At 40.8% G+C, this 25,163-nt stretch overlaps 1 protein-coding gene across 4 annotated transcripts; it reads left to right on the forward strand.

Annotated features, from left to right (window-relative positions):
- Positions 1–2,258: 2,258 nt before the first annotated feature.
- Positions 2,259–23,723, forward strand: NFYB (nuclear transcription factor Y subunit beta). 4 transcript variants are annotated; one of them, XM_006137999.5, is made up of 8 exons: positions 2,637–3,316; positions 9,492–9,610; positions 11,356–11,449; positions 12,690–12,820; positions 16,221–16,418; positions 18,698–18,779; positions 23,028–23,107; positions 23,310–23,723. In XM_006137999.5, exons 3-8 carry the CDS (start codon positions 11,356–11,358, stop codon positions 23,340–23,342), a joined length of 618 nt encoding a protein of 205 aa, XP_006138061.3. In that variant the 5' UTR covers positions 2,637–3,316; positions 9,492–9,610; the 3' UTR covers positions 23,343–23,723. The 4 variants fall into 4 exon arrangements, with proteins under 4 accessions (XP_075794942.1, XP_075794955.1, XP_006138061.3 ...); XM_075938827.1 differs by lacking the exons at positions 2,637–3,316; positions 9,492–9,610 and adding an exon at positions 2,259–2,392; XM_075938840.2 differs by lacking the exons at positions 2,637–3,316; positions 9,492–9,610 and adding an exon at positions 2,318–2,420.
- The last annotated feature ends 1,440 nt before the right edge of the window (positions 23,724–25,163 follow it).

Genomic DNA, 25,163 nt, shown 5'->3' on the forward strand with positions numbered 1-25,163 from the left:
TACAAAATTTGGAGCACACTGCGGGGGTAAAAATATTCTGTATGTTCACATCAAAAATCCAGTAACATCACAACTTCTTATTAAGCTAATCCTGGCACTGACTGAGACATGATTCCTATGGAAAAACAGTATGTGATTTTGTAATTAAAAGATGTATCATAGTGCATGAACAAAATGGGAATAAATTAAGATTGCAGAGGCAAATGTGTGGCATTTCCTAAATTCTGTGTGTGTGTGTGTGTGTGTGTGTGTGTGAGAGAGAGAGAGAGAGAGAGAGACAGAGAGAGAGAGAGAGAGAGAGAGATGCTGTATTAATGGTACAAAACATTGTACTTTTCCCATTGTGCTCTGGAAAAAGCTTTGGCTCATTTCAACAGAATAGTGTAGTACTTTTTAAAAGACAGTAGGATTTCATCCACAAATATTTCCAAGTTCAAAGTAAAAAAATGTTTGGACTGTCTTTTAAAGCACTGTATTCTTTCAATATCATTCATTTTATAACTAACTACTTCCTCACTGAAGCTTTCCTGCTGTGACTTGTTCATAATGTACATGTGTTCATAATGTACATGTCTCAAGTCCCAATCCTGTTCCCATTGAAGTTAAAGTGAGTTTTACTATTGACTTAAAGGATAGTGAAATCTGGTCCTAACTTTAGTATCAAAGATTTGAGAAACTCTGTATCTGAGTCAATGTGTGCGATGCTTACTGATTTATTTATGAAATTCCTGATTGCGGTGACAGAACCCACACAAAGGTCTTAAGGCTGCAGAACAAGGTTAATAGTGTGTCCTAACAGCAATATATACCAAGTGATAAAACAACTTCAAAATAAATAAAGAGGAAAAATACATTCCCAAGTGCTGTAAAATTATTGACTGTTTCAATAATACTTGCAAAACACGTCCCACATCTATGTATAAATGGTGGTAGGGAGAGACAATATAGAACCTACCTTATTGCCTCTAATCATGAAACCCACTATCAGAAAGCCCCCATAGTGGAGAAAGGAGAGCTGAATAGGGTTTACTTCCTCTGCCCCCACTGAAATCCCCTATTAGAGCAACCCCAGTCTGAGGTGAGAAGTGGTGCTGGAACAATTTGTATAGTGAGGGTGCTGAGTAGGGGTGACTGGTAAGGAGAGCCACTGGCCACATAACTGATCCCCCTACCTTGGGAAAGGGCTGGGACAATCCTGCTCCACCTCAGCCTCTGCCTCTCCCTGCCCTTGCTCTGCCCCTGCCCTGTCTTTCCCCCCCAACCTACTTGCCCAAATGATGCTGCCCTCACCTCCCCTTCACCATGCAGGCAGCAGAAGCTGGAGCTGCCCAGCAGTCTACTCTGCCCCCCACCTGCCTCTGTGCTGCCCTCTTTCAACTTGTTGCACCCCGCTTCTCTGCGGCACCGGGAAGTGGAGCACCCTAGGGCTGGGGCTCCCTGCTTCCCAGTGTCGCCTGTGTGGTGAGTGTATGTGTGGGTGGGTGACCCCTGACTATAGGCCTCTGTAATCCCCCAGATCCTTACCATTCATAGGATGGTTGGGGCAGCCACTGTGGGACCCCCAAAATTGCAGGGCTTGGGATAGATGTAAGCAACTAATTGACTATCCCGATAAGCAAAAGCACACAAGTCAACTAATCCCTTCCCCCCTACTTGCTGCCTCTATCACAAAGAGGCAGCAAGGGGGGAGAAGAGGAGGTGCTGGAGGGAGCCATCTTAAAAGCTGGTTTCCCCCGCACCAGCTCTATGGGAGGGGGCAGGAGTGCAGCAGTGGCCAACTTGGAAATGTACAAGAGTCTCCCTGAGGCTCTTGTACATTTCAAAGCTGGCACCTGGAGCCCCAGGGCCAGCAGGGAATCCTTGTGGGTGCTTCTGCTTTCAAATGCACAAGAGCCCCCCCCCCACTGGGGTTCCTGTACATTTCAAAGGCAGACCACAGAAGTTCTTCTCAACTAATGGAATAGTCCATGGAAATCCCTATTGCATTAGTTATGAAATCGAAATGTAACATCCCTAGCTTGGGACAGACGCCCCAATTCTTCCTCTGGGCCCGGACAGTGAACCAAACTGTAAGCCCTGTGTATAATGGACAGCACTGCAAGCCAGCACCCCTACTTCCAGCCCCTATTGGAGTGGGGGGGGGCAGCGTGTCTAAGAGGACCCCACAAGCTTCGCTGGGGGCCCAGCGTATAAAGGCGGCGGCAGCGGCGGGAGGGAGTCCGTGCGGCGGGAAGAGCCGCGAGTGGCGGGGCGGGGGCGGGAGGCGGCGCGGAGGGAGGGCAGGCCGGCTGCGGGAAGCGGGGCTCCGCGCTGGGACTGGTTCCTTCGCAGCCATTTTCTGTCCAACCAAACAGCCGATTTGCGGAGGGAGCCAACCAGGGCCGCACTGGAGGTTTGTGCCTGGCTCCGGCCAATGATTGGTAACCGGTTCCACTGCAGGCTCGAATGAAATGTCCGTCTCCCTCCCCGGGCCCCGGCGCCGCCGCCGCGCCGCCGCCCAGGGCACCAGGAAGTGGGGAGCGGAGCCCGGGCCCCGCCAGCGCCCGCTCGCCTCTTTGTGCGGCCGGAGCAGCGACAGGCGGCTGGGGGGAGATGGGGCCGGAGCGCCCCCCCCGCCCCCACTTTCCCTCCCCCCCCCGCCGGGCTGGGCACCGCGGCCCCAGCTCCGGCTCCATTTTGTGGGCTCGGGCGGCGGGAGCTGCGCCCGCCCGGCCACACGCGGGGCAGGGCCCTTGCGCCCCCACGGCCGCCTCCGGGCTCCCTGGCCGCAGCGGGTTGGGCGCGGGGATTCCCCCCCCCCCTTAAATCAGACGCCGCGGCCCCTTTGCCCTAGAGCAGCGCGGCGTGGGACTGCGGGATGGGGGCCGCCCGTGGGGCTTCAGGCAGGGGGAGGGGGCGACCTTTCCTGCCCATCCCCGGGCTCCTCCGCCTCCCCCCTGCTGGTGTCCGAGCCCCCTCGGCCGCCTTCCTGGACTCGTGGCTGGGAGGCTGGTGCAGCATCTCCGTGAGCCTGGGGTCAGCGCTAGGACAACCCGGCTCCTCGCTGGCGCTAACCTGGCAGTCCTCTCCCCGGCCCAGATCCCTTGGAAGTCTTCAAGGAGCTTTAGAGTGAGGCCCTAACTCCCCCCAGGATGTGGTGGGAGTCTGAGTAACCGGACAGGCGCTTCGGATTCCCCAGTAGGGAGGCAGTGGCTTCTATTTTAGAGGGGAAATAATCGGGTTTATTCTCGCTCTATTTTTATACACATGCATAACTTCATAGACCAAAGGATGGTATCTTGAGTCTGCTGGCAAACCTTACCCTTAGGATCAGAAAGTAAGTGGTGAGAAGAGCAGCCTTTCCAATCCTAGAGATGTGCCTTCCAGAACTAGTCATTTCAGTGCTAATTGAGACTTTTGAACAAACTGATAAAAATAAACTTTTGTAATTTTCGGAAACTTGATGTAAATCAGTAGACAAGAAAGGGTGTCTTGTGAAGCCCATTGGAGCTTAAACTTTAGGGGATTTTGGCTGTGGATGCATTTAGTGCCTTACAAAACTTGCAATATTTTCATGATATTTACTTCATAAAGCTTATTTAAATGTAAAGATTTCCCTTTTGTGTTTATCACTTAGGCACACACTGTTCAATTGCATTAGAAGGTAGTGAAATTTATTAGGCTGATAAATCTGAGAGCCATGCAAAAGTAACCAATAACAAAAGTTGACTAAACCTAGATTTGATTTTTTTTTAATTGACAAGGTGGGTGAGGGAATATCTTTTATTGGACTAACTTCTGTTTGTGAGAAAAAGCAAAGTTCTATAGACTGCCTTGAGAATAAGTTGGAGGAAAAACCCATAAAGGTCCAATAAAACATCAAAAACTAGTACTGTATATGACTCGTCAAGCTTGTAAATTTTGCAGACCACTCCAAAAGTGTAAAACTGCACCAATTTTTTTATCCATGAAAGCTCATGATATTGTATATTTTTGTTAGTTTCTAAAGTGCCACAGGGCTACTTTTTAAAAAGTTTCTGTTATTGCCCTCTTTTGCAGCCAAGTTGCACTTAAATGCAAGCCCTTGCTTTGTGGCAGGGTTGTCTAGATTCAGTGAGGGTATTCTGTTATATGATGATCTGATAAATTAAGCTGCCCTTCATCCTTGAATGTCTTATTTTATTCAGAATGAACTTTTCAAAGTTAATTGGGATGCAGAATGTATCATGGTGTGTTGTGGTGGTTGGTTTTGTTTTGTTTAAAGCTAGCTTGCTTACTTCACCTTTTCTGACAAAAGAATCAGTAGCAAAATGGAAAGAGCAGCTCAGGGTATTACCCACAGAATAGTTATCCATGCAAGAACTGGATTCATGTGCAACTTGTTAGAATGAATTTCATGTACACTTCATCGCTGTGCCAGAAAAACTCTGCTATATCACATATTATCCCTTCTGTATGGAAAACTTGTAATGATCAGGAAAATCCAGGATGAACTGATCCTAAATCATTAGTTCCCAACCTGGTATATCAACCACTCGATGGTTTGGAGAGAGCTGTCTGCTTATTGTAGTGCTGATGACTGGCATTTTGAGCTGCTAACTGTACTAAAAAATAGCTAAAAATAAATATCCTAGTGTTACCTTTCAATATCAATGGCAGTCATTGCCATATAAATTATATCTGTTTGCCAGCGATAGAGGAGGCTGATTGTGGATAGGGGAAGTTATTCTACATGGCCAACTGGCAACAGGACTCTAAGGAGATGTGGGCTATGAAACAGAAATTGTTTGAGTCTTTTCCTTTATTAAAGACAATATAACTGTTTTAATTAGGATTTTAAAAGGAAGAATTACTAATCTAATTTTCATTTAATTTTAAAATTAATTGGTTAGTATGAGTTCTGAAACTTTTTATGATTTAAGCAGTGAGCTGGTTGCATTATTTAGACTGTTCATTTTTAATTACCTGTTGTAACTGTGATATTTCGAAAGTCTATCTGCTTAGGATTAGTGCTAGGTAAAAATAGATGAAAGTTATTTACTAATTAGAGTTCATTAAAATGTATTAGCCCCATTGTTAAAATTAAACTGAATATCATATTTGGTATTTGCTGAAAATTATCTTGAATTAGTCTTTGCTTGAGGTGAATAAACTTTTTAATAAGTGTAACAAATATTTTTAAATCTAAAGGAAGGACAAATAGCCTCTGCCCTGGCTTAAAATTATAACTAATTTATGTGGGAAGAGCCAAAAAACAGATCACAATATAAAATGAAAAATATGTATTAAGTAAAGGTACTAGGACAGTTCTTAAAATAAAATGTTTTCACGTCATTCAGTTAATAAACTGTCTCCATTCTTGTGCTGATGGAATGAATAGGACGGAGACCTGCTGCTGTTCCCTCCTCTTGAGCACTGCTTCTTTGTCTCTGCAAAGGCAGTAGAAATGTATAACCTTTTTAAATAGCCTGTATAAGCTCTGATTCTTTCCAGTTCACATCTCTTCTCCCTCTCCTGCCTTCCCTACCAAAAAAAATCCAAAAAACAAAATGCCCAAGAGAAATCATTGAAGCTGTGTATGATTCTCTGGTGACGACCCCACCCCCCCATCACTCTCCTAATAAGCCGCTTGGCTTAGTCACTGTTGAAACAAAAACAACAAATTTATGTTAGGGCCCCTCCATCTGTAACCATGCTAGTGTATAAATTAACGGACATAAGGGGCTTCTGTTAGAACGTGTTTAATGAATAAGGTGGGTGAGCTTATACCAGTGGCTCTGAGGGCCATATAGCCATATATATTGTGTGGATGCAGTTCATGAAACGCAAAGCTGTAAATGTGGCTCACGGTGGTAAATAGGTTGAAAGCCATTGGGAATAGGGATGTTAGCTATCGATTAATTTAATAATCACGTAACTGCCCCAAATCTGAGCAGTTACATGATTATTCAATAGTCCCCGGGGATGGGGGTGGCAGCCAGTGTGCTCGAGCCACCTGCCCCCTATGCTGCTGCCTCTGATACAGCAAAAGCTGCCTGGGGTGAGGAGCTGAGCTCCCTGCAAACAGAAGCTGCTCTGCCATCCCACGAAGCAGCCTCTGTCCACAGCGAGCAAGGACCTACCACGGACAGAGGCTGCGCTGGCATCCTGCTCCTCCCCCCTCTCCTTTCCCCCCCCCTCCCCCTCCGCCTCTGATACACAGGCAGCAGTGCAGGAGAGAGGCAGCTCCACAAAGCCAGTGCTCAGGGGGAGCCAGCGTTTAAACCAGCTAACCCAAGCACTGGGTCCTTACATGTTCCCTCCCTCTCTCTTGAGGGGAAGCAGGCAGCTCCACAGAGCAGGCATGCACAGGGAACCAGCTGGCTCCCCTTGCGAATCAGCTCCCACTTGCCCACACCTGCGCTGCTGCCTCTTGAGAGAGCCGGGGGGGGCGGGGGAGCAGATTCACAGGATCTGGGGCTTGTGGGGAGCCAACTACACTGGCTTCTGCCTCCTCCCGCCCTTACTGCCTCTGATACGCAATTTGCGTATCTTACTTAAAAATAGCTTATTTTGAAATTTGGTGCATCTTTACAGTACCAAATTTTGAAATACTGTGCCTTTTTGAGACATCCCTTAGCCCTCGAGGAATGAGTGTTATCGGGATGGCAAAATAGCACGCCTGTTATTTTGAAAAATATTTTGAAATATCAGGCAGCTTGTTAAGACACAGGGTAGCTACATCCTGAAATAGCCGTGCAGTGTAGACAAACCCCAAAAGACTAGAGATGCTTCAGATGCAGGAAGAATACAGGGCCTCCATTCACAGGTTGCAAACATATAAAGACTTCAAACATTTTTAATAAAAGCAATTCTGTAGAAATGATGGAATAATTCTTTTTCCATCCCATACATGCTCATTGAGGTGGTGTTTGCAACAGGCAGTTTCCTTTTTTTAAATTGATGGAGTAAATTATTCAAGCTCTTGCCTAGTGGTTATATTACTAAGACTTAACGGTCTTCACAATTCAATGAATAAAGATAAAGGGGAAACCTCAGGATTCAAGTTAAATTAATGCAGCAACTGAAGAGGATAGAGAAAGCTCAAGAAACTCATTCTAGTCCATTCTCTGCCTGTGCAGGACTATTGCCTATATTAGTGGGGCTTTTTTTTCTAGTTTAGTTTTAAATGTGTCATTCAAGGCTTGCTACTTAACTTTCCGTGGGAGATCATTCCAGTTTTACAAATCATACTTTTGGGGAGTTCCCCTGTTCTTAAGGCAACATTTTAATTTCCTGTTTTTCTTAGTTATGCACTATGTATTGTACTGTGCTAAATTTCTTCTTTCTTCGGTATTCACACTTCTCAAAAACATAGGCTTATGTCCTTTTGTAGTTGTCAGTGAGCCAAGCCACAAATATTCCTTACTCTTTCCTTCTAAGTAAATCCTATATCCCATTTAAATTTTTATGATACTGAGATGTTCTGAACTGAGCAGCCTCTGTCCTCAGGGAGCTGGGGACAACCCCCACAGACAGCGGCTGCTGCCATACCAGCTGTTTTGCAGCAGTTTCCCCTGCCTCCTTTCCTCCCTCCCCCTACATTGCAGCACCCTCTGTCTGCAAGGAGCTTGGACCTCCCATGAACAGAGGCTGCTGCCACCCAATGCTGCTGCTTCTGATAGCAGTGCAGTGTGCCGGGGTCTCTCCAGGAGTGGGGCCAGGAGCTCACTGGCTACTTGCCCTGCCTCCAGGGACTATCAAATAGCTGTGTAACCGCAAAGATTTCTAACATCCCTATTATAACCGTAGAGTCTCATTTAGTACAGTTTTGAATGCCTGCCTGGCAACTTCCCTCCCTTTCTTGAATTGTCTTCTCCAGGCGTGTTAATCTCCATTTCCCCCCAACAAGTTCACTGTTTCCTGCCAATGCTAACTCCTCAAGATCTCTTTGCAAAGACCACTGAAGACAAATATTTCAATATATCCCCAACTATTTACATGCAAATTACTGTGCTGTTTACTTCCAAATCACTGACAATATCAAATAAGAATGGAGCTAACTTGACCACATTCCCTGTTCATAACTCAATTTGATACACTGCCCTGTGGTATCTTTATTAGTGCTCACTGAACTTGCTTGTGTTGCTGTCCAAGCCAATCTGTTTTTTGAAGTAGGCTGTAGAAATGTAGAATGTGATTGTATTTTGATTGCAGAGGTATGCAACCTATTGTACTAATTCATTGTGTGTGAAGCTCCAGGTATGATGCTATTTGGTGACCATGTAAATAGAGAAATAGGCTCCTTTTTATTTAAAAAAAAGGAGGGTATTGTATAATCCTACCTTGGTGGAAACACAGAAGAACTTCCCTTGTGTAAGATTTGAGTCCTTGAAACCAGGGGAGTTTTCAGAGATGTCACGTCCCATTTTTCAAAGAATTTAAAAGCATAACTAATCTTCAAAAGTGGCATATAGGCCCCTAACTTGGATAGGCGTGCTTGAAATTTAAAACCAAGATCTAGTTCTCTCTCTGGAGCCTGGTCGATATTCTGAAGATTAGAACCCATTGCAGCAATGGCACAGTTGCATTGCTGTTACCAGAATTGTCATTCTTCTCCCTCACATTCTGTCAATGAACCAGATTACTGCTGAATGCTGGGGGGGATGGGAGAGCAGAGCATTTCTCTGGTATATTGAACTTGGTCCATTTGTAGACTAATTTCAGTTTACAACTGGATGCTTCTGATTTATTTTGTGGTCAGTTAACATAGCTGTATACTATGTGTTGTTGTATATATCAGGTGATGCTATACAGAATATGGGTCTTGTATTAAGCAGACTTTGAGTGTGTTAAGTATCACTTGTAGTGATATTAGCCCTGATGACACATTATTGTAAATTTAAATGTTCAATTCAGACTTGTTAAAAATTAAAAAAATATTATGACGACTAGGGATGTGAAAGTGTTACCTTGTGCATGGTTAATGTACATGATTACACACAGACTCCCAATACACAGGTGATAAAATCCAGGAATCACGGGAGAGATGTGAGCGCGCACAGAGCATATTCAGGAGTGTTTTGTTTCTTTTGAGAAGTGACTATGACTAATAAGTTCCTTTGCTAAGCCTGTATCTCTTGCTTGCCTGCCACATTGTCTTAGAAAGGGTTAACACAGTATGATGGAACTCCAAGGAAGCCTATATAAGCACTTGAAGCTCAGGAGGGCTGGGGTATGTCACCCTGATATTTGGGGCTTCCTTATGTAGGCACAGGGGCGGCCCGTGGCTATAGGCAGACTCGGCCACCGCCTAGGGTGCCGCCGCCTGGGGCACCCGATGATGACGTCACGGAGGCACCCAGGATGCCCGACAATGATGTCAGTCCATTGATGGCCCTGCAGGCGGGGGTGCCGATCGCGCATTCCACCTGGGGCGCCAGCTGCCACAGTGGCCGCTCCTATATAGGTATCTATTTACCCTTACCGCACCCCTTGTCCTAACTTTTCACACTTGCTATCTGGTCACCCAGGGTGTGAGTTGACTGGATTGTGGGGGCCAAGTGCCCAAGAGAAGTGTCAGCCACAGGATATTCACCTTGGTGTGTCTGAAGATCAAGGAGTGAGAACAGTGACCAATCGCTGTCCAGACGTAAGGGTCTTAAAAATTTGGTATCCAGTAATTAGGTCCATTCATAACAGACTTTTGTCTGCCAAGAGTGGGGGAGTAGGCCTGGTTGTGACAGACACAGTCTTCATGTGGTTAAACTGGCAACATTATTAATTTCTTAGTTCCTACCAAAGTAGTTACAAGGTTGCTTCGTCAGTTCACCTTGGATTCATCCACAGTAGGTATACTAGCACCCATGTTACAGTAACAGACCGCACTGGTGATGTTGGACCTCATCTAATGCTGATGTAGATAGGTCTCTAGCATTTTTATCCTGATAAACTCACTTGGTTGCTATCACTAGATCATCTGCAATATTGCTCATGGTTGCAGTAAGATGAGCACTAAGTCTGCTATAGCTTAGACCCTGGAAGAAGAAGAATCTTTGGTCCTAAAGATCCATGAGATAGATCCGTTTTTAGGATGAGGTTTAAGACTGGTTTTCATTCTCTTTTTAAGAAAAAATCTGGATGTGAGTAGTTGGGATTTTGCTAGCCAATGATGGTAAGATTAAACAAGAAACAACCTCGTACACAAAAAAACCTTAAACAAGGTTAACTTAACTCTTATGGATAGGAAATATTTATGTTAATTCCCAGATACAGAAAGGGTGATACATGCTGAACATTCCTGTAAGTATGATAAAATGCACGTCAGTCATCACGCTTCCTCTAAAAAGGTTATGTGGAGCTCAGATATTCATAAATAACATGATAGTGACAGAAGACTTGCGCTTCCTTTCTGTGAAAGCAATGGGAAAGTGTGGCCACCAGTGTACTCGATAAAAGTGAATTTCTTGACATAATGCCAAACTAAATTTTTGAATTTCATCCATTTTATTAACGCTGATGAAAATCGCCATACATTGTTTGCAGTGTAAGTCCTGTTACGGATATAATCATATTGTCATGGCTGCTAACGCCCATTAATAGCTAGAGCTGATAAACATTTTGAAAGTTTTCAGTGAAAAAATGTCACTTTTTTAAAAAAAAACTTCCGTGGGAAACTTTAAATTAAAAGACTTTCTCCTTGTTTTGATTTTTTTTTTCAGTTTTCGCATTTTGTCATGGAGGGGGGAGGATGGTATGATAGTTTTATTTCCAAAACTGAAAAATCATTGAATACTCAAATTTAAAACAGTTCTGCAGAAAAATCAGACAGGAAACAAAAGAAAAGATACTTCTGAATTTGCAGAAATGTTAATTTTTTTGTAAGCTCATGACAGAAATGGAAATGAAACTATTTAACCTACATACAACCCAAACCTGCTGGTCTGTGTGTCTGCTTCAGAATGAAGCCAGAGGGTCATTGAGACCAAAAAGCATAGGTGATGCACACAGAACATCCAGAAAATTATAGTCAGATGGCAATTTTCAGTGTGACTGGGCCAAATCTGGACATGTTTTCATAGGGACAGCAAAAGGCACCTCTGTGGACCCAGGGCTAACTCCCAGCCAAATTTTAAGTTCTTGCTCTGTATTAGTGAGAGTTTCAAACAGAGTTTCTCAACAGTTGGTTGCAGTCCAAAATTGGGTTGTCAATATATGTCAAAGAATGGCAAGGGGCCTGGGTCCTACTGTGGGAAGCAGAGGGTGGGATGTATTGGGATAGATGGTTGCAGATTTTGTCCCACTCTCACCTGACAGAGCTACATCCTGCAACTTTGGCTCTTCTGGGTCAGTTGAGCATACTGGAATATATGATTTTTGTTGTTGTTTTTGTTATAGATGGATGGTGACAGTTCTACAACAGATGCTTCTCAGTTAGGAATTGCTGGAGATTACATGAGTGGCAGTCATTTTGTAATACAGCCTCATGATGGTAAGAAGCCTGCCAGTTAAAGTGGAAGTTTGTCTTAGTATAAGTAAGTTAAAGTATGTCCTGTCACTTCTTGCCTAGCTTTTCCATTAATTTTCCATCATTCATGAAGCAAAGTATTGGTATTTATCTACATTCATAATAACTCCCTGCATACAGTGCCATTTTGATCAATTTGAAAACGGATTTGCAACATTTGTTGTTGGCATCAGAACCCCTTTGAAAGCACTCTCTTGCAAAAAAGTAGTAATCCATGCTAACAAGCACTATTAGAAATCAACCTGGAAAATTCACCTCTGCCAGCAGTAGGGGGCAGCGTGCCTCCATGCTGTGCTCATTTGCTCCCCTAACAGCATGCAAAGTATGTTGAGAGCCCAGCTACTCACAAGACTCAACTAGCTGGGAGATAACTTTCCCCAAGAATAGGTTGGATATTAGGAAAAACTTCCTAACTGTCAGGGGTGGTTAAGCACTGGAATAAATTGCCTAGGGAGGTTGTGGCATCTTCATCATTGGAGATATTTAAGAGCAAGTTGGACAAACACCTATCTGGGATGATCTGTGGTGTTTGGTCCTGCTATGAGGGAAGGGAACTGGACTTGACCTCCAGTTCTAGTATTCTGTGATTCTATGTTGACCTGTAATGGGGTGGTGTGTGTTAAGTATCAAAGGATGTTGCTTATGTCTTTCCTGGAAAAGGAATGGCTCTTCAAAAAAACAGTTTATAACATTGCTCAATAAACCGATTAAATCTTAGTGTTTGTGAAGCGGGCATTGGGAAGAACAATATTGGATGTGTCTATATGTAATACATATGAAAAGGAATACATACCAATGAGGTGTGATAGAAAACAAGGCACCACAATGTTATGGGAGCTTATGTTAATTTTTAACAACTATGAACCTTCCAGGGCTGTAATCAAGTGTGGTATTCACTTGGAATTGGGAATCTCCCATTTCAATCCTTGTTGTTGAATCTTAAACCTCACTAAATATTGCCAGTAATTCATTTCAGACTTGTATCATTATTTTTTTTGCTGTTGCCAGTGGGGTTTCAAAATTTCACACTTAAGGGATGATAATACTTCAGTGGTAAGCTTTTTTTTTTTTTTAAATGGCAGCTTTTTGAAGTTGATCAGAGGATTGGAATGTTAGTACTCCTGGATTAGTAACTAAATACTTGTAAGATGATGAAAGGTGCTTGACCAATGCACCCAGTACTAACTTTTCTTTATTTTGCTAGACACTGAGGACAGTATGAATGATCATGAAGACACAAATGGCTCAAAAGAAAGTTTTAGAGAACAAGATATATATCTTCCAATTGCAAATGTGGCAAGGATAATGAAAAATGCCATACCCCAGACAGGAAAGGTAATATCCATGGCTAAAGCCAAGAGGGCTATTCTGCTAATGAGAATATATTCAAATTTTTATTCATTCTTGATAGGCAAACTTTAGTTCCAGTGCAACATTCCTATCTTCACTTGTGGAAACTGCCAGTTTGCTTTCTGAGAGTAAATTTTTTTTTTTTTTTTTTTTTGGCCAGGTTTCCCAAAAATAATTTTGAACTATGTTTTAGTTGCAGACAAGCAGATTAGAATATTAAATCTTCTTTTTTGCATAAATATGTAAACTACTTATTTATTCATTCATGTTCTGGAGTTGATGGCTGTGATGTTTGGTAGTATTTTTCTAGATACACAGATTATACATAATTGCCACATAAAAGCATACTTATTTTATAAAAAATAGAGGCTAATATTTGAGCTGGCTTGCTTAGGCCTTATCTAAACACAGAGGTTGCAGCAATTTAACTAAAAACTCTTTCTAAATCCGTTTTAAACAGGTGCAAGCCTCTGTGTGGCCAGATTTTAAGAGGTTGTTAAATTGATACAACAAATGTAAATTACTGATATAGCTGGATCCAAAGTAGGTTTTGTGTTTTATCTAGTGTCTACAATGTTTTATGTAGACATAAGAACTTTTTTCAAAATTGCTACCAGAATTTATTCATGAAAATTGTCCTAATAAGTTAGGCATGATAGCAATCAGATACTTACAACTGTTAAACTCATAGGAAAGATTTCTTCACTTTTTAAATTTTTTGATTGGAGTACAGGGATATTGGAATGAGTGAACCCATGTGGATGAAATAAGAGCTTCCTTTTCAATCATATGAGGAAAAAAAATCTAATCTTTCATTTTTAACTTGCATATTGCCAAAAGCAAGGTACCAAAACGCCATAAGATAGGCAGTTCAAATAGCTTTAATTTCTGGCCTTACTGGAAGTACAAGGTATGAGAAATCTTATAAGAGCTTATTCTCATGAGATCTTTACTCCAGTTTTACTGACTTGAGATTTGATTTAGGGATGTTAGATAGCATATAATTGAATAGTCATGTAGCCACATTGAATTTTAGTGATCACATGACTATTCGATAGTCCCCAGGAGTGGGGCCAGCAGCCAGTGCACTCGAACTCCACTCCTGGGGAGCCCACTGACCCCATGTATTAATGCCCCTCTATCAGAGGCAGCAGCATGGGGTGGCAGGCAGGAGTCAGTTTGCAGGGGGAGTCAGTTTAAAAACCAGCTTCCTGTGTAAACTGTCTCCCACCTGCTGCCCCACACTGCTGCCTGTGATACAGAGGCAGCTGCAGGGGGTGGTAGCAGCTTCTGTCTGGAGTGGGTTTGAGCTCCCCACGGACAGAGGGTGCCCTGCAGCGGTAGCCCAGGCTTATAGATTAATTGTGTAGTTATCTACACATTGACATCCCTAATTTGATTAAGTGTTGGAACCCTTTAAGCTACTTATTTTAACCAGTCATTGTCTTCTGTGTTCTACTTAATTTTACATAGAGCTCAGAGCATTGCTTGCAGCTCTTGTCTTGCTTCAGAAACTTTCCTTTTTATCTGTACAGTTTACAAAAATAATCAAACAACTTAGCAAGATTTTAAAATATAACCTGGAATAAATGAAGCATGGCAGTCATAGGTGTTTTCAAAAGCCCTCAGTGTTGCACTGTAGGATTGTTACATTTATTTATCTTTTCTTTTAAATCAACTTACAAAAGTGCTCAACACCCATAATTGAGGTTAGGTTTTCAAAAGAATTTGGCACATTGCGTGCTAATCTGTCTTGAAAATCTAGCCATAGATATCATAATGTAAGCTGCTGGCCCTAAGTGTCTGGATAATTGAAAATTATGTCAGAGACACTATGGGGTTGTGAATAAAGATGCTATTAGTCCTGAGATACAAAAATTCCTTCTTCATATTCCAACAGGTATAGATCCGTTGCATATGAACAAGCATCAAATATGGATAATTCTTTAGTGTATTTCTGCTTAATTACTTTCCTAAATACTCAGCTATAACAACCCTCTGCCATTCTAAGTCCCCTAATTTATTTTTAACAGAATAAAATCTTTAATTCAATTCATCTAATTTATGCTATTTGGTCTTGTTTTAGAAAACTTAGAATATTATAAACCACTACAGAGGCTTGCTGCTAGGCAAATCAATCAAGCACTAGTTATGACTCTGATTAGGATAAAATATCCCTGGCTGCAGAAATTCGCTCTTGGAAGACCTGAGATATAGAATCCATGTCAGACTGAGCAAATTAAAATAGATATTCATGAAAATGCTTTGTCCCACAAGACCTCAAAGTGCTGTCCAGTCAGATTCATCATGATTCCAATTTTGTACCTTTCTTAGTTAGGAATGTTAAATTTAGATTAATTGGTTAATTAAATAGTCAGTGCAATTTGCATCAACTATTCAATTGGTCAATGAGGGCACCTTTGCCTTTGAAGTGTAGCAACAGCAGGGGAGTTCCAGATGACCCCGGGCTCCATGCGGTGCTGCCACTTTGAAATGCCCCATGCAGCCTGGGGCTAGCTGGGGACCCGGGCTGCACGTGGCTTTTCAAAGTGGCAGACCCTGGGCTCCACATGGCGCTTCTGTTCTGAAGCACCCCTTCTCTTCTCTTCCCGCCCACCCCCCCACTGCCTCTTTCTGATAGACAGAAAGTGGGGGGAAGTGACTAGTCAACAGTGTCAACTAGTCATTCATATCCATATTCTTAGTTCACACTTCCAGATGAATATCGTCCTATGATATTCATTTATACTTACAGATTATGAATTCAGATGTCTGTGAATACAATGGCTTGTTTCCCAAAAGAAATGGAAGCATGCAACCTAAAGCAGTGTCTAAACTGTGTGCATATATAACAGCTTGTTCAGAATGCAGCTATGAAATATTAAAGTAATTGTAGAGGTCTTCAGTGCTACCTGGCCTAGTTAAATAATATATTGTCTTACTGTATTTAACATGCTATTTTATCAGCATTTTACCTGGAGCAGTGGTGACATCCAGTGGCTATTTTGCATATGCACACCAATTTTGTTCACACATGCATATTGCTGTGGTTAATTTATTATGGGGCCATCCTGTCATCTTCCAGTTTATCATTCTGGTACTAAGAGTAGGAGTACTAAGTTTTTAGTGTGGTGTTGTTGTAGGACTCTCCAAACTAGTGGGCCTAAGGGCTTTTGACCTACAGGTCTTGTCCTGAGAGGGGCTCAGCACCTCTAACTTCCAGTGAAGTCAAAGGGAATTGTAGCTGACCAGCACCTTTCAGGATTAGAGCTCTGAACTGAGCTTTGGGAACAGGCTTAGTAAATGCAGCTTTCGTTTGCAGTTGATTAAAATGGTGATGTATAATCAAACTTCAGGTGATTTTAGTAATGGTTTTTCTTACCAGATTGCTAAAGATGCAAAGGAGTGTGTGCAAGAGTGTGTAAGTGAATTCATCAGCTTTATAACATCTGAAGCAAGCGAGAGGTGTCATCAAGAGAAACGAAAGACTATCAATGGAGAGGATATTCTCTTTGCCATGTCTACCTTGGGATTTGATAGTTATGTTGAACCTTTGAAGTTGTATCTCCAAAAATTCAGAGAGGTTGGTAGCCTATCTTTCTACACAGGTTAGACAAACTTATTGTATTCAGTGCTGGCTCTTAGTATCATTTCCATATACAGCTGAAAATGGTTCACTTATCCCCAGAATCTAGTTCTCAATGACTGATATAACATTGATATCTATATCAGAATGGAACAAAGCATGGGATAAAAACAGCATGATTAAGAGTAATGGCAGATTTGCTGTTCCAAAGTAGCTAAATTGTCCAACTGGTTTTTTTTTTTTTTTTTTTTTTTAATAAAGAATCTAATGTTCTGGTAAAAATCAGTTTTTGTGCTTTTGTTAAGAACTCCGCCAGATCCTCAGCTGCATTGTGGTGAAGGTACAGTTATACTCACTAGCTGAAGAGCTAGCACACTACATTTTTGTCAGATTGCATTTCTAATCTGCAGAGGGGAAAGGTATATTTTAACACATTATTCTGATGACCTGTAGCTGACACGTTTTCATGCTTGTTTGAACTTCTTTTGCTTTGGTTGTCAAGAATTTTCCAATCCCCTGTTTAAGCATTAAGATTTACACTTCTTATTACAGAAGATATTTCAAGATTGAGCATATCATTTCAGAATTTAGCGTGAGCTTTTTTCCTTCCTTCCAGCAACCTAAGATTCATGGAAAAATAGAGCTGGCTTTTGGGGGGGTTTTCCCCCACCTTTGGAGGGGCGGGGCTAAAGGGATTAATGTATATTCTGTTCTTTCATCTGTCATCCCTTTGTGGCAATTAATGACAATGGATGGGGAGTTTTTTCCTATGAGGTTTTAGCATGGAACATTGACCCAAGAACTCTGTCTTGTTCAAACAAGTTATAGGAACTGTTAGCTAGTAAACTGCTTCTCCCCCTCCTCAACATTCCCATCTCTTCTCACACATCTTTGTTGTATACAGAAACCACCTTACCCCCCATACTCTTCCTCTTTCCCGTGTTCATGTAGCAGCAGTATCTGAATGCTGGGTTAGCTTGTATCAGAGATGGCAAATTATAGCTTGTATGTTGCAGTAACTCTTCAGAAAAATGTTTTAAGCCCTTTTGGCTTAAATGCATCTCCTCTTTACATTGACCTAGATTACACTATGAACTGTGCCAATAGGCTAATGGTGCTAGCATGTAAAATCTGGTTTTGCCTTTCATCTATAAATCATATTCCCAGTCTTGTCTTCCGAGTACTATTAAAAGGAAACTCTCTCTTTTTTGGGTTTTTTTTTGTAGTTTTGTGGTGGTGGTGGTTTTTTTTTTTGGGGGGGGGGGAGGCAGAGTTACATTAAACATATGGACAGTTTGTCATTGTTAGTACTTGCCTTGATGTTTTCACAAAAAGCATGGCTGGATTACAAAAGTGAATAGTACATTGTGTGCTTTAACTAATTGTTCTCACTTCCAGTTCTAGCTATTCTCCATCTATGGGGAAGAAATCTAATCTTCTGGGTTTAAATGTGACCTTCCTATTTCATAGCTTTAGTGCACTTTCTAATAGCTATGGACATACACATTAGTGGAACAAGCCAATACTGGATCTTATCTCTTTCCCGTATTGTATCCCAAGAATTGTACTAAGTGTGTGTGTCCATGTATAAAGTGCAACAAATAAGCTTATATAACCAGCATACGTTTGCCACATTTTTAGTACTGGAAATCTGCAGTCTGCTATGGATTCTGGGTACAAAATGCAGACGTAACTATTCCTTGTCAATTACCACAGAACTCTTACCTTTGCAGAATTTGAAGGATCTGCTATAAAAGTCCAGTCTTCATATTTGCACAAATATATTGTGTGAGCGGCATAGCTAATGTTGAAGTCAGCTATTTGAAAGCTCACATACTATGTGTATTAACATTTTTAACATCTGAGGAATGCAATGATAAAGTTTCTTAGGGTATGTCTACACTGTACAGCTATTCCAGGATACCAGAGGTATCCCGAAATAGCTACCCTGCATCTACACAAGCTGCTCATTATGTCGAAAAATATTTTGAAATAACTGCCATCCCAGTCAACCTCGTTGTAAAAGGGATAAGTGATGGCTCGAAATAGCTCTTTATTTCAAAATTTGGTTACTTTGTGGACGTGCCAAATTAAAAAAAAAAAAAGAAGCTATTTTGAGTTTAGGGTGCAATATAGATGAACCCTTAGTGTCACAATTCTCATTATTGCATATAGGTTCTTCTAGCAGTTGCAAAAATTCCAGTTTTAGGAAACTAGGCCCATGAACAATCGAAGGTAACTATTCTAATGCAAACACTTTCTAAATTTCATTCAAGGCAATGAAAGGAGAGAAAGGGATTGGAGGAACTGTTACAACTGCAGATGGTCTTAGTGAGGAGCTCACAGAAGAAGCATTTAGTAAGTAAATCTTTAATTTGCTAATTCAAATTTTATTATTTATAGAACCTCTAAGATTGGAGACTGGAGGAAATGATAATCATCAGAATAGTCTTCTTAGTAACTGAATTTGGGTCAGACTAGCTGGATGGGATTTAGAATCCATCAGAATTTTCATTTGGGAAGTGTTGGGAATAACCTGCACTTGAATATGCTCCTTGGAGTTAATGGGAGCCTTGTGCACCTAGGCTTAGAATTTATCCATCAGTTGTTTAATACAGTATTAAACTTTACAAGTTGGTAATCATATCCAATGGCATTAGGGTTAAATTCTAATCTGAAGTGTTTTAAGACTGTGAGAACATGAACTAGTGCTGTAATTTTTATTACATTTTAAAGAACATAGCAATTTGTTCAAAGACTGTAGCTAATGTTGCAAGTTTTCTTATTTCCATAGTAGCTAACCATCCAAGCCCATATGCAGGAAGTAATTTTAATAGAGGAATTTACTAGGTATTTTTAAACTGGTATGACTCTTAAAAAATGGAGAGAACTCCTACAAAAATGCCTGGGAGGGAAGAAAGCAAATCATATTTTGTGGCTTGGAGCTCTAGAGTCTACCAAAATGAAAATGAGCTGCCTCTCTGTCTCCTGTGCTTTTAAAACACTTTCTCTGGTGATAAATAGAATGCACAGACTCTGTGGACATAGTGAAAAAGGGCATCTGTGGTTAAAGAAAGAAGAATCGTGGAACTATGGTCCATTGTAGTTTACTTCCCTATATCATGCAGTAGGGCCTGAAGGTTCTTGGGGGGGGGGGGGGCCCTAATTTTTTTTTAAAATTTGGAACTGTGGTATTTATAACTATAGAGTCTTCTGTTCTTGCTTTAAATATGTATGGGTGCTGATAGTATAGAAACTGTAGAGGAATTAAGGAAGAGCTCTCTCCACTTTCAAGAGACATAATTGTTAAAAAATACCTGGTTCATTACTAATAAAGTAATGCTTGAGTTATAGAATTGAGGACTGGTAGTGACCTGCTCAAGCAGTGAAATGCACTTTGCACCTCCATACAATCTCATTTGGCTCTACAGAATATGAAAAAAAACCTATAGAGGCTCTTATGGCCAGAAATGTGGTTTCCAGTGGGCCTTGTGAGCTTGAGAACTTCAACGAGGATGTTGCAGTAGAATTTTATATTTTGTTTTAATAAAATGCAGAAACCCCACATTTTAATGAAACATCAAAGTTGACAGTTTAAAGTCAGTGGTCGGCAAGTTCAAAGGGTAGCTTTCCAACAGCAGCAATAATTCAGTTGCATTCCTCCTTCTGTATATTTTGTCATACATTTGAAGACAAACAGCAATGTATAGATCTATACAATTAGCAATGAAGACACTAAGGCTATAACTTCACTACAGAGTTTTTTCGGATAAATGACTGTTTTTCCAAAAAAAAAAAAAAAACCTTCACTTGCGCCCACGCTCCAATTGTGTTCTTTTGGGGGAAAAAAAATCTAAAGAAGAGAGGGGTTTTCCTAACATTGGCAAACTTCTTTCTACAAGGAAGAAGCCTTTTTCCGAAAGAGCTCTTTCGGAAAAAGGCATGTGTGGACAGGAAAGAGGGACTTTTTTCGAAAGAAGAGGAAAAAGCACAGGTGCCCTGGCCACTCTGTCCATAGTAATCACAGCTTAAATGCGAGATAGCGTCCACACTGAATGGACGCTATCTTTCGAAAAAACAGATGACTTTTTTTGATGCGCTTTGGCAGTGTAAATGCTCTTTCAGAAGAATTTTTTTTTTTTTTTTTTTTTTTTGGAAGATCTCTCTCTCTCTCGACGTAGCCTAATACAAAATGCTGTGCATGCAATGACTTAATGTTACTATAGATATTTTAACTCTTGTGGATCCCAGTCTAACCTTTAAGATTTTTAATGCAAAGAGTGTTGCCTGAAGTAGCAGGGGACTGGACTCGATATCCGAGGTCTTATGTAATTTCTCAAGGACTCACGTAAAGAAAAATGGGTGGAAGAGAGAAAGCTAACTCAAATGTGTGAATGAGCCCTTTATGCAGACACCGATGTGTTTCTTACAGGAAACGTTCCTTTTTGTAGGAAATGTGTCGCTAAAGGGAACCATTAGTGTGTGTGCTTAATAGTAGTACTGGTTTAGTACTTCTCGAGAACTGGTAAGACAGCAAAAGATAAGAGGATACCCCCATATATTGTGCAAGTCTACTGTCTAATTCCCCTCTTTGGTCTTTGGGATATGCTCCCTAATCTGCAAGCAGAAGATTGAAGAAATACCTTGGCCACTGCTTACCAATCAATCATATTTCAAATTTTCCAGGCTCTGGAGTAGGGATGTGAATGACTAGTCAACACACTAGTCGACTAGTCCCTCCTCCCCCTTGCTGCCTCTATCTGAAAGAGGCAGAAAGGGGAAGGAGAGAGGAGAGGAGAGGGTGCTTCAAAGCAGCAGCACTGCATGGAGCCCGGGGTCTGTTGCTTTGAAACGCCGCATGCAGCCCGGAGTCTCCCCCGCTGACCCAGGGCTCCATGTGGCTTTACCGTTTTGAAATGGAGTCTGACGCAACAGGGAGCACAAGGCCAGCAGGGGACTGCTTGAGTCCCCCATTGGCCCCATGCTCCCCACAGTGCTTTTGCCTTTGAAGTATAGCAACAGCCTCAGGGCTGTTGCTACACTTCAAAGGCAGAGGCGCCCTAATCGGCTAAGCGAATAGTTAATGCTAATTGCATTGACTATGTGATTAACTGGCTAATCTAAATTTAACATCCCTACTTTGGAGGCTTCAGTATATTCTGTGATGCAAAGCTTGAGGTTGGGAAATTTACTTCACACAGGGCTAAGACGCAGGGCTAAGAGCCCTCAGACGCAGGACTAAGGCTACGTCTATACTGCAGGCTTCTTGTGCAAGAACGCGTCCACACTGCCATGTGCTTTTGCGCAAGAGCATCCATGGCAATGTGGATGCTCTCTTGCACAAGAAAGCTCTGATGGCCATTTTAACCATAGGGATTTCTAGCACAAGAAACCCCTGTTGCCTGTCCACACATGCCTTTTGCACAAAAAGAGGAATAACTCTTGCACGAAAAGCCCTGTTTTTACAATTTACTGTACTTTTTCTTGCACAAGAACATGCTTGTAGTGTGCACGGTCTTCAAGTTTTTGCGAAAAAATGGCAATTTTTGCGCAAAAACTCTGCAGTGTAGACTTAGCCTACGAGACAAAACTACTGTCTTTTATAAAAACTGTGCTTTGCAAGTCATGTATATACGTGCAGGATTTTCTTGCCTGAAGACTTTAACTTTAGACTTAAAAGTTTTGCATGTAACTTTTGATATGGGCACAACTTAGTTCAATGAAAGCCAATTTTTGTACCAAATCTAGCAAAGACTAAATTTAACTTCTCAAATGCAAACTGTTCAACTCTCAAAAGTTGGGTTAAACTTTTTTCACATAGGAAATTGATTTTAGGGTTGTTTTGAGGTTTTTGCATGTAGAAATAGCTGGACATTCCAACAAGCCCTTCACTTATTTTCTCCAAATGCAGAATAGCAAAGTTATAACTGAATGTTTAGCCTTTTGCTTCCAAATTACTTCTGTAATAATTCTACCCTTGGCTTGTCACAGGGCTTACTCCACAGTTATGTTGTTTACCTAAGAGGTTCTCCATTTATTCTCTTGACTTCCACACCGTATTTAGTCCATTTACTAGTCAATTTTTTTATTAAATTTACTGCTTTCCTATAGGTCATTGTTTAAGTCCAAGCTCTTTGTCCGGTCCAGAGCACTGCACAGTTCCATCCATGCTTACATTACAGCTCTAATTGCATCCATTACCCTTATTGCTGCCCTATTTTCTCCACTAATAAGTCCAATCCGTATCAAGGCAGGGACACTCTCCCATTGTCTTGTAAAAAGTGGGCTATGTGCTCAGTGCTCTAATAATTTTTTATTTTTATTTTAGAATTTAGGTGCCCACCTCAGATCTGAACATAAAGCTGTTTTGGGGTTTTGTTTTGTGTTTTTGTTTTTTTTGCCTTCATACATCATCACCAGTAAAAGTTTTGCAAGCTGACTTCAGATCATTTGATGCAGAATAAAACCTGTTTCAGCTCTGCATTGCTAATGGGAGCTAACTTGTTTTTGTTCTGTTGCGAATGATAATATACACTTTAAACACAGTTCTATGTATGTTTTGTCTGACTTTCCTTAACTAAAATTTTTTTGTTTGTTTTTTTTAAGCTAACCAGTTGCCAGCAGGTTTAATAACTACAGATGGCCAGCAGCAAAATGTTATGGTTTATACAACATCTTATCAACAGGTACAGTATCCTCTCATCCATTCTTCCTTCTGTTGCTAAATTTCAAAGCCCTATTTCAACATCCCCAGTCTGAAAGAGATGAGTGACATATGTTTAGATTTTTGTCATGTCTTTCTAACATCACGACCATGCAAGATTACTAATGCAATTTCAGAGGACAGAAACTTGAAACTAAGCTTATGTTCGTTCCCTTCCTTTCTAGATCTCTGGTGTTCAACAAATTCAGTTCTCATGATTTGAAGGCGGATTTGGGAATAAGAGACAAGAGAGCTGTACAACTTGTGAGAAGAGACATTAGTTTAAAAAGACAAGAGAGTTGTCTCTCTGTACATTAAATAGCTGTAATGTAGCTACCTGAGGCTTGACTAATGGAGGTGTGAATTCTGACTGAAATCTTTTTTCATGAATTTTAAAAAAATTGGATTTTAAGGGTATTGTTTTGTACAAGTTTGTTGCTCTGTATAACTCCTGTATGCATTGTATATTGCAATTTATTACTGTCAGAGATTTGTAGACAGTTTCTTATTTTCATATTGAATCATGTTACTTTTGTAATTCAATTAAACAGCTGAGTTTATTCATGTTTACCCTTTGAATAAAATAAGGGTACAGTTCATTTTGAATGCAAGTTGCCTTTATTATAAAATTTGAGTTCTTTGTTATGTAAATTATCTTGCATGTCTTAACTAGATTTTTAATGTTGATATATTTATTGCAAATTTGAAAGGGATTTTTTTCATAAAACTCTAGCAGCTCAAAATAATTGTTTTTTTTAATGTAACTTTAGAACTTAATGTTAATCCAGAAGCAAACAATTGTTAAACCTGTTAAATTTAGAGATCTGGTGATCATCATCAGGGTTTACTATAATTAAAAGGCTGTTTATGCCTGATTAAAGTAGTTTTTATTTGAGAGCCTAATAAATAAATGCTTGTAGTAGCTACTTTTTTCAATTAACTTAACTCTGTACAAACTCCTGAAGAATAACTTGTTAAATTTAAAGTAGTCTTGAAGCTATTTAAATGATATACCCTTTCTTTTATGCATGGTGTTTGAAAAGCCAAATCCTAAAAATGGTTTCCTCAAGTGTTATAGGGGGATTTTATAGTCCTGTGATACATAATATCCAACTTTTTAAACTGAAATGTTATAATTTTTCCTATGAGATGGTAGGAACTCTCAAATGTTTCAGAAACAGTGTGTATGCAAGTATGCATGTGTGAGTGACTGAAATGTGAAATAAGCGATAAAAATCTTAAGTGAAAGACTCAAATGTCTAGTTTGCTGTCTCCTTCCTAATTTTTGCAATAAACTGTACCTAGATAATGTAATTTTGTATATTTAGTTAACTATTCTTAGTAATGTTGCTGGTTGGCTTTTCAAATAATGAATTGGCTGGATAATCCTATAGATACTTCAGTGTCACTATGTCAGTGTAAGGGTGGTAGTCTACTAGCATCCCTGTTACTCATGCTGAGTTTGGAGACCTTTAATATTTCTATTAACTTTCAGCTCACTGAAATGCACTCCTCACTCAGCCAACCATGTGGTTTTAAAATTAAAACAAGCAAACAAAAACAAACTCTTTGTTGTGATGCCATAATCCTCCTGGAGCTATTTTGTGAAAGGCTAAAACCTTAAGAGCCTAGATAAACTGGGTTAAAACAAAACAAAAAGAATGAAACCTCAGAACTGTGGTCAGAAGTTTTGATGTATCTTTCTTTGGTAACAAAGTCAACTTTAAATGTAGGTTAACAGTATGCCAAGGCAAGGGCATGGACATGGTCCACTGTGTTCTGTAGCAAGATGAACATGTTTTCTGTAGCAGTGTTCAGGTGCTGTGGCAGCCAAGTGTCGCTTTTGCGGGCACAAGGGCTAAACGTAATAACTTATTCCTACTATTTAATAAACTCAAGCAGTATATAGGAGCTTGCTTTACGTTCAATTGATTTTAAAGCAGTCGCATATTTCCAGGTCATGATGTGCAGAATTTGGTACTGAAAAAAGGTAATTAAAATGAGGGACAAACCAGAGGTTTTGGCACTTAGGGAGTGCA

Source organism: Pelodiscus sinensis, chromosome 1 (assembly GCF_052426305.1).
Source record: "Pelodiscus sinensis isolate ZL-2025 chromosome 1, ASM5242630v1, whole genome shotgun sequence".
Classification (NCBI taxonomy): domain Eukaryota; kingdom Metazoa; phylum Chordata; order Testudines; family Trionychidae; genus Pelodiscus; species Pelodiscus sinensis.

Coding starts and splice junctions, on each gene's coding strand:
- NFYB (XM_075938827.1), top strand. CDS start 11,356: ATGGATGGTGACAGTTCTACAACAGATGCTTCTCAGTTAGGAATTGCT. Junction 16,419..18,697: donor ATCTCCAAAAATTCAGAGAG/GTTGGTAGCCTA, acceptor ATTTCATTCAAG/GCAATGAAAGGAGAGAAAGG. Junction 18,780..23,027: donor GCTCACAGAAGAAGCATTTA/GTAAGTAAATCT, acceptor GTTTTTTTTAAG/CTAACCAGTTGCCAGCAGGT.